The following is a 9,839-nucleotide window of genomic DNA, read 5'->3' as shown; positions in this document are numbered from 1 at the left end:
AAAGTAAGTGAATATTTAATCTTTATATGTGAATGTATGAAACCTGTGCCGGTGTAAAAATATTTGGATGTGGGACGCCGTCCTCAAACAATCGCATGGCATGTTTTTGCTGTAATAGCTACTGTAAATCGGACAGTGCAGTTAGATTAACAAGAATTTAAGCTTTCAGCCGATATAAGACACTTATATGTACCTAAATGTTTAAAATACATAATAACTATTAGAATCTATTTGAATTACGCTCCCTCCAGTTTCCCTGGAAGTTGTCCCGCTAGCGGGACACCGACCCAAAACAACTTGTATATCACAGAGGTTAGCAAGTTATCAGCTCAGATGTTGCAGCTCTGCATTGACTAATGTAATGCGTATCTCTCACCAGCAGGTCACAGTAACACTACTATTATGTTCTTCTCAAGCCTTTAGAGGGTGTTGCTAAGGCAGAAGTGCATATTATGTCCAATAGAGAAAATAAAAAGAGAACATTGATTAAAAAGTATAAAACATTCCTATTGGCTATGATCCACACCCTGGGCCACATTTGAGCAACAATCAGCATTGTGATTGGTCAAAAGATAAAATCAATAACAGTAAAACAGAATGTGTTCTGCCCTCATAAAAGGCAAGAGCAAACACTCAACATCCTTTTTATTGCAATATCCATTTATTGTTCTCATCAGACAAATCTTTACAAAACAGAGGGTACGTTGTAACAAGATGAAATGAAGTGTTAAAACTCAGAACACTTTTTTTTTGTTCCTGCATTATTTATCGTCTTATTTTTAAAAATAGAACTAAATCAAACTGCAGATGTATTGTATGTGCACCGAGGAACACACATTCTGACCCAAACATAATCAAGCCATCTGTGTAGTATTTTGTAGCTGCTGTCATTTTTGGCCCAGCGGTTAAGAGCTCTGGGCCAGTAACTGAAAGGTCGCTGGTTCGAATCCCCGAGACGACAAGGTGCCCTAGACCAAGGCACTTAACCGTAATTGCTTCTGTAAGTCGCTCTGGATAAAAGCGTCTGCTAAATGACTTAAATGTAAAAGCAACAGACCCGCTCAAAATTGTGATAGTAGTATACAGTGCACTTTGTCCTAATTCACTGACTTTAGTGTATAGGGAAAGGGGGATACCTAGTCAGCTGTACAACTGAATGCATTCAACCCTACCCCTCTGAATCAGAGAGGCATGGGGGGCTGCCTTAATCAATGTCATCGGCTCCCGGGGAACAGTGAGTTAACTGCCTTGCTCAGGGGCAGAACGACAGATTTTTACCTTGTCAGCTTGCGGATTCGATCCAGCAACCTTTCGGTTACTGGCCCAATATGGACTGGCAGGTGAACTATTACATGAGAAACTAAACCATGAGGGGATTCTATTGTTAGCATAAAACCACGGGCCATCTTCGGTTGACTCCAACCTTGGTCTGGGAGGGCACCTGGTTTGATGCAGAATGGCTGCCAGTTTGGGAAGAGGAGAGGTCCAATCCAGGCCTGATTTAGAGTGGACCAGGACCTTTACATACACGCTTGTCTTTAGTAATACAGTTAATACGATTAATGTTCCCATTTCTCCATAACCACTTAATGTAAGGAGAGCAGTGGGGTGTGTGTAAAAATCACGTTCTCATTACAAAAAATAACTATTTACAAAACCATACAAACAGGTTTAAGTGTAAGAAAGTGGAAAAGAGGGGAGGTATAGGCTAGAGATTAGGAGAGGTAAGTGAGTGTGTGTGTTTGTTTGTTTCGTTGGGTGAGTATGTGTATGTTCGTCCAAAAGTGTGTGTATTTTGGTAAGTTTGTCAATATTAAATGTATGTTTTCTTATGAGCGTTTTCATGTGTGTGTGTGTGTTGTCCAGCAGAGGGAAACATTACACAGCACAGTGATGGTATAGTCAGGATACAACACAAAGAAGTAAACCAAACCGTGGTAGAAAACCATATGCCAGTGGGAGGGAGTGGAGAGTGGCGGGTGAGATATGAGCAGTGGTGGAAAAAGTATCCAATTATCATACTTGAGTAAAAATAAAGATACCTTAATAGAAAATTACTCAAGTGAAAGTCACCCAGTAAATACTACATGAGTAAAAGTCTAAAAGTATTTGGTTTTAAATATACTTAAGTATCAAAAGTAAATGTAATTGCTAAAATATACTTAGTTAAACGTAAAAGTAGAAATAGTTTCAAATTCCTTATATTAAGCAAATCTTTTTAATTTACGGATAACGAGAGGCACACTACAACACTCACATAATTTACAAACAAAGCATTTGTGTTTCGTGACTCCTCCAGATCAGAGGCAGTAGGGATGACCAGGGATGTTCTCTTGATTAGTGCATGAATTGGACCATTTTCCTGTCCTGCTAAGCATTCAAAATGATTTGGCTGTCAGGGAAAATGTATGGAGTAAAAAGTACATCATTTTCTTTAGGAATGTAGTCAAGTACAAGTAAAAGTTGGCAAAAATATAAATAGTAAAGTACAGTAGATACCCCAAAAAACTACTTAAGTAGCATTTTAAAGTATTTTTACTTAAGTACTCTACACCACTGGATATGAGTGAGGGCTGTGCAAATCAAAATTAAACTGTTTGTGGTAACCACACCATATATACACATCAACTAAATACATCTATGATTAATCTCCTCATAAATAAATCACATGAATAGGCAAAGTCCAATAATATCTCTCTACAGCCCAGAGACAGGGAATCTTGGTTTTCCAGTGTGGCGTTCCGTTCCATGCCGATGTGATCCGTTCCATTCCAGGCAAAAGGGATGTGTAAGTAAACAAGTATTTTAGTGACATCACAATGACAAAGCTTTGGTAACCAAGGTTCCCTGTCCAGATACATTGAGTGTAAAAGAAAATGTTTTGTACTGTACAATGCTCATGTCCTGTCACTTGTGATGTATTTCAAAATGTGTCTCATCCGGTCTTACCAAATCTGTATATATATTTCATGCTGACTTGCTGCAGCTGCAACCAATCGAAAGCGGAGAAAAATAAACTGTCTGCAGTTTCATCCTGTTTGTTCTTGTATTGTCTTCTCCTCAGTGATATGAACAGAATCCTTTGATCTGGGTAATGTCATGCAGAGCTGATGAGAGGTCTGCCAGAGAGCTAATGCGATGCGTGTAGACCTACCAGGATCCTGATCTGTGTGTGTTGTCTCTATGCTGTATTTGGAAGGTACAGTAATTAAGTACCACAGTTGCTACAGAAAGTGATTGGTCCGTACACATTTGTTCACTTGAGTTTGTTGACTCGTGCAGATATTTGATGATTGGCGCATTCTAGGATACTGAAAATGAGCCCTAAAGCCAGCAGAGAGCGTTCATTGAGCAGTTGTTTGGATTCATCTTAAAAGTGTACAGAGACACAAATGACTGAAGTGTTTCAGGATGAACACAGTTGTCAAATGGATTGACAGTTTCTCCTTACAAGCACGTAGAAGATGAAACATCACCTGGTAATATCAGTGAAATGTGTACTTCACACAATGAAGGACATTCAAAAAAAGAAGCCTCTGAAAACAACAAAATGAAAGAGGCATACCTGTACCTGACACTGTACTGAATGTTCAGCTGGATAGCTGTTAAGTCTTTGCGAGTCTCACTTTGAGAGCTCACCTCTCGGTTCCCCCAGGGGTTTGGGCTTGGACAAGGTTAGGGGGAGGTTTGTAGAGTTCTGAGGTTGCTGTGTGTGTTGTGTTTGTGTGCGTGTGTTTTGAAAGTCTAGACCTGCGTGGAGTAGGATCTGTAGAGGGTGGAGTAGCGGCCTGCCGGGTGGGCGGCGCAGTGGTGTTCGTGTGAGTGTTCATGTTCATGTGGCTGGTCTAGACTTCGCTGGAAATGGAGCGAGACGGAATGAGGACATCTGGGGTGGCGGGGAACCGATACGGCTGATGGTCATGTGATCTCTGTGAAAGGAGATCCCCTCGGAGTCTGCAGGGGAGAGAGAGGAGTGAAAAAGAGAGAGGGAGGGACAGAAGAGAAGAGAGGGAGGAAGAAGGAGAGAGAGAGGGAATGAAAGAGAGAGAGAAAGATGGGGTGGAAAGAGTGATGAAAAAAATAAAAACGAGTGAGGAGCAAGAGAAACAGATCAAAAGTTGGTCAGAATGGCTGGTGAACGTAGGGATGGTAGGGAGGGCAGGAGGAGGAGAGTGCAGGATGCTGGTGACAGAGATAGAAGGATAGAGATCAAGTGAGGGATAAGGGAAAAGAGCAAGGTGGGAGACAGGGGAGAGGAGGTCAGGTGAGGGTTAGTGTAGGTGACAGACAAGAGGAGACACAAGCAATCTCAAAGCTGCTCCCTTGAATCACACTTCCAACAGGTTGTCCTTCCCCAGTGCATTCTGCTCTCCCTTATCTAAAGAGCTCACAGTGCACTTCTCATTCACTTCAAAGTTCTAAGAGGTCTTCAAAGCTTCAACCACTGAGGGATGGTGAATGCATGCTGAGGAAGACTACTGCAAACGGCTCCCTCTAAAGAGCCACACATTTCTGAGTAAAGGGTTACTGGCTCAAAGACAAGGTTTGGTGTTCTTGTGCTTTGGTCGGGGTTGAGGGTTAGGGGGTGGTGCTGGGGAATGCGCTGTGAGGGGACATCCTCTTTTGGGATTGGGGGGACGACAGAAGGGGAGAGAAGGGGTGCATGTCTGCTCCCCCCCCGTGTGTGCAGCCCTGCCGCTCACCCTCCCCCACCCCTTACCTGAGTTCCACTTAACTTTTCGAGAGGACTCTCCACACATGGCAGAGCCACCATGGGCATGCCTAGCACCGACTCAGGGCGCTGTGGCCGCGGGGGAGGGGGAGGGGGCCTCGTCTGCTGGAAGTTGTTGATCACACACGTCACCTGGAGAGAGAGGAGTGAGAGTGAGAAAGACAGAGAGAACGGAAAAGAGAGAGAGAGAGAGAGAGAGACAGGGAAAAACTGAGTTAATAAGAAAAGGTAATGCCAAAAGTATTGGGACAGTGATAATTGTGTTGTTTTTAGGCTCTGTACTCCAGCCCTTTGGATTTGAAATGATACAATGACTGAGGTGCAGACTGTCAGCTTTAATTTGAGGGTATTTTCATCCATATTGGGTGAACCATTTAGAAATTACATTACTTTTTGTATATAGTTCCCCCATTTTAGGGGACCAAAAGTATTGGGGACAAGTTCATCAAATCAAATTGTATTGGTCACATGTGCCGAATACAACAGGTGTAGACTTTACAGTGAAATGCTATCTTACGAGCCCATTCCCAACATTGCATAGTTAAAAAGTATGACAAATACTTGCACAAAAAAAACTAAATAGTAAGACAAAAAAAAAAAAAGGATATACATACAAGGAGTACCAGTACTGAGTCAATGTGCAGGGGTACGAGGTAATTGATGTAATACCGTATGTAACAGAGCCTTGGGAAAGTATTCAGACCCCTTGACTTTTTCCACATTTTGTTACGTTACAGCCTTAATCAAAAATGTATAACATTTTCCTCATCAATCTACACAAAATAACCTATAATGCAAAATGAAAACAGGTTTTTAGACATTTTTGCATTTTTTTTTTTTAAACCCTTAAATAAGACATTTACATAAGTATTCCGACCCTTTACTCAGTACTTTGTTGAAGCACCTTTGGCAGTGATTACAGCATTGCGTCTTCTTGGGAATGACGCTACAAGCTTGGCAAACCTGTATTTGGGAAGTTTCTCCCATTCTTCTCTGCAGATCCTCTCAAGCTCTGTCAGGTTTGATGGAGAGCGTTCCTGCACAGCAATTTCCAGGTCTCTCCAGAGATGTTTGATCGGGTTCAAGTCCGGGCTCTGGCTGGGCCACTCAAGGACATTCAGAGACTTGTTCCAAAGCCACACCCGCGTTGTCTTGGCTATGTGCTTTGTCCTGTTAGAAGGCGAACCTTCACCCCAGTCTGAGGCCCTGAGAGCTCTGGAGCAGGTTTTCATCAAGGATCTCTCTGTACTTTGATCCGTTCATCTTTGCCTCGATCCTGACTAGTCTCCCAGTCCCTGTTGCTGAAAAACATCCCCACAATATGGGGGATGGTGCCAGGTTTCCTCCAGACGTGATGCTGAGTGAGTCTTTAGGTGCCTTTTGGCAAAGTCCAAGCGGGCTGTCATGTGCCTTTTACTGAGGAGTGGCTTCCGTCTGGCCACTCTACCATAAAGGACTGATTGGTGGAGTGCTGCAGAGATGGTTGTACTTCTGGAAGGTTCTCCCATCTCCACAGAGGAACTCTAGAGCTCTGTCAGAGTGACCATCGGGTTCTTGTTCACCTCCCTGACCAAGGCCCTTCTCCCCCGATTGCTCAGTTTGGTCACAGACTTGGTTTAATACACCAGTTTAATACACCAGTGCGGTAGCAGAGAGGACAGTCTATGACTTGGGTGACTGGAATCTTTGACAGTTTTTAAGGCCTTCCTCTGACACCGCCTGGTGTATTAAAGTAGTCAAAAGTTTAGTATTTGGTCCCATTTTCCTAACACACAATGATTGCATCAAGCTTGTGACTCTACAAACTTGTTGGATGCATTTACTGTTTGTTTTGCCTGTGTTTCACATTATTTTGTGCCCAATAGAAATGAATGGTACATTTTTGGAGTCACTTTTATTGTAAATAAGAATAGAATATGTTTCTAAACACTTCTACATTAAATGTGGATGCTACCATGATTAAAGATAGTCAAGAATGAATCATGAATAACCTCTTACCACTACAATAACAGGGAAGGTTAGCATTTTGTTTGGGGGGGGGGTGTATGAAATTCAGGCCTCTAAATTTCTCACTCCTCATTATTATACTTTTGGAGCTCACTGTAAGTGAAATGAGAGTGACATTTCTCATCCCATGGCGAGAAGTACCAGGATTAACAGCCCCTGTGTTTATGAACTTAAATATCAACGTAAAATGTCATCAATATACATCACTGTTACATTCTATCACCCTCATCTCATCTCCCGGAATAATGACTTCCCTAACCACCCTCTTCTGCCTCACCATTCCCTCAGCAGCTCCCTCCCTCCCTCCATCCTTCCCTCCCCTCCCTCCCTCTCACCAGAAACACAGCGATGGCTCCTCCAGTGAAGAAGCCGGCCAGGACGTCGGCCCAGTGGTTGCGGTACTCTGCCACCTTGACCACTCCCACCAGCATGGCCAGGCATAGCAGGGTCAGGCTGACCGTAGGCTTGGTCAGCCGAGTGCCTTTGGTCCGGAATACCAGCGTCACATACATCTGAGACAGACAGGTAGGACAGACAGGTAGACAGGTAGGACTGTCAGGAATTGTAATACTGTAGGCTGGGTATCAACTCTACTATAGGGTGGTATACCATAACATGTGTATCAAACGGTCCAAACTCCTACTCCCCAGTCCAGAACCTACCACCGTGTATCAAACGGTCCAAACTCCTACTCCCCAGTCCAGAACCTACCACCGTGTATCAAACGGTCCAAACTCCTACTCCCCAGTCCAGAACCTACCACCGTGTATCAAACTGTCCAAACTCCTACTCCCCAGTCCAGAACCTACCACCGTGTATCAAACTGTCCAAACTCCTACTCCCCAGTCCAGAACCTACCACCGTGTATCAAACGGTCCAAACTCCTACTCCCCAGTCCAGAACCTACCACCGTGTATCAAACGGTCCAAACTCCTACTCCCCAGTCCAGAACCTACCACCGTGTATCAAACGGTCCAAACTCCTACTCCCCAGTCCAGAACCTACCACCGTGTATCAAACTGTCCAAACTCCTACTCCCCAGTCCAGAACCTACCACCGTGTATCAAACTGTCCAAACTCCTACTCCCCAGTCCAGAACCTACCACCGTGTATCAAACGGTCCAAACTCCTACTCCCCAGTCCAGAACCTACCACCGTGTATCAAACGGTCCAAACTCCTACTCCCCAGTCCAGAACCTACCACCGTGTATCAAACGGTCCAAACTCCTACTCCCCAGTCCAGAACCTACCACCGTGTATCAAACGGTCCAAACTCCTACTCCCCAGTCCAGAACCTACCACCGTGTATCAAACTGTCCAAACTCCTACTCCCCAGTCCAGAACCTACCACCGTGTATCAAACTGTCCAAACTCCTACTCCCCAGACCAGAACCTACCACCGTGTAGACTGCAGAGTAGACACTGAGCGCTGCGTCCTTGGAGGGGAAGGATTTGCGTGCAGACGCCACTACCAGGGGGTTTCCAGTGCAGGCACGGGGCTGGGTGATGTACTGCATGTTGGATGTGCACCCCAGGGCTGTGTAGTTAGGCCGGCAGGCAGACAGGAAGTGAGGCGTCTGGTTTCCTGTAACCGCCTGACCCGCGTTGGCAAAGATGGTGGTGGTGAACAGGCCGAAGGAGAACACCCCTGAGGGAGAGAGAGAAAGAGAGAGAGAGAGAGCAATGACAGCCAACTAAAAGAGGAGGAGTTTAGTTTTCCCCCAGCCTACCTGGGAGCCGCTGTTATCAGCTGAGGTGTGAAATTGCAAAAGCCTTCATGATCACCTGAAGTGATGAACATGCAAATACAGTTGAAGTCGGAAGTTTACATACACCTTAGCCAAATACATTTAAACTCAGTTTTTCACAATTCCTAACATTTAATCCTAGTAAAAATTCCATGTCTTAGGTCAGTTAGGCTCACCACTATATTTTAAGAAAGTGAAATGTCAGAATAATAGTAGAGAATGATTGATTTCAGCTTTTATTTCTTTCATCACATTCCCAGTGGGTCAGATGTTTACATACACTCAATTAGTATTTGGTAGCATTGCCTTTAAATTGTTTAACCTCTGTGAAACGTTTTGCGTAGCCTTCCACAAGCTTCCCACGATAAGTTGGGCAAATTTTGGCACATTCCTCCTGACAGAGCTGGTGTAACAGAGTCAGGTTTTGTAGGCCTCCTTGCTCGCACACACTTTTTCAGTTCTGCCCACACATGGATTGAGGTCAGGGCTTTGTGATGGCCACTCCAATACCTTGACTTTGTTGTCCTTAAGCCATTTTGCCACAACTTTGGAAGTATGCTTGGGGTCATTGTCCATTTGGAAGACCCATTTGCGACCAAACTTTAACTTCCTGACTGATGTCTTGAGATGTTGCTTCAATATATTCACATAATTTCCCCTGCCTCATGATGCCATCTATTTTGTGAAGTGCACCAGTCCCTCCTGCAGTAAAGCACCGCCACAACATGATGCTGCCACCCCCATGCTTCACGGTTGGGATGGTGTTCTTCGGCTTGCTAGCCTCCCCCTTTCTCCTCCAAAAATAACGATGCTCATTATGGCCAAACAGTTATATTATCAGACCAGAGGACATTTCTCCAAAAAGTATGATCTTTGTCCCCATGTGCAGTTGCAAACCGTAGTCTGGCTTTTTTATGGTGGCTTTGGAACAGTGGCTTCTTCCTTGCTGAGCGGCCTTTCAGGATATGTCGATATTACTGTGGATATATGTAACGTCAGGAGAATGATGGGTGTAGAGTCAGGCGCAGAGAGCAGAAGTTGCACGGGAACAAAACGCTTTTAATGTCCACAGTAAAACAGGAACAGGTACAAAAGGGGTGACGCCAAAACACAGGCGCAAACACAACCCACAGACCACTGTTTAAATAAACTGGACAGCGAAAACCCAAAATCAATAATCCACCTCCGACGTAACATGACAACCAAATAAGCCCGCACAAACACTAGCGGGCGAAACGAAACTAAATAGTACACCTCCCAAAACCCCAACAAGGAACAGGTGAAAACAATTAGACATACATAAACGAAAAGGAAAAAGGGATCGGTGGCAGCTAGTAGACCGGCGACGACGA

General features: G+C 44.3%; 1 protein-coding gene across 6 annotated transcripts in view; it reads right to left on the bottom strand.

Moving 5' to 3' along the window:
- Positions 1 to 639: 639 nt before the first annotated feature.
- Positions 640 to 9,839, bottom strand: part of LOC139576510 (phospholipid phosphatase-related protein type 5-like) — a 66,407-nt gene continuing 57,207 nt past the window's right edge. For 2 of the 6 annotated variants that reach the window (XM_071402703.1, XM_071402724.1), the window contains 4 exons: positions 8,137 to 8,387; positions 7,075 to 7,251; positions 4,737 to 4,864; positions 640 to 3,954 (listed from right to left, as the gene is read on the bottom strand). In XM_071402703.1, coding sequence (XP_071258804.1) covers positions 3,846 to 3,954; positions 4,737 to 4,864; positions 7,075 to 7,251; positions 8,137 to 8,387 — 665 coding nt within the window. In that variant the 3' untranslated portion in view covers positions 640 to 3,845. Of the gene's footprint in view, positions 4,183 to 4,720; positions 4,865 to 7,074; positions 7,252 to 8,136; positions 8,388 to 9,839 lie in introns of all 6 variants that reach the window. The other 4 variants (XM_071402707.1, XM_071402733.1, XM_071402716.1 and 1 more) reach the window with 3 other exon arrangements.

The sequence above is a fragment of the Salvelinus alpinus genome, chromosome 1 (assembly GCF_045679555.1).
Source record: "Salvelinus alpinus chromosome 1, SLU_Salpinus.1, whole genome shotgun sequence".
NCBI classification, from domain to species: Eukaryota; Metazoa; Chordata; class Actinopteri; order Salmoniformes; family Salmonidae; genus Salvelinus; species Salvelinus alpinus.
Note: the sequence above shows the minus strand (reverse complement) of the source record. Positions and strands in the feature narration are given on the sequence as shown.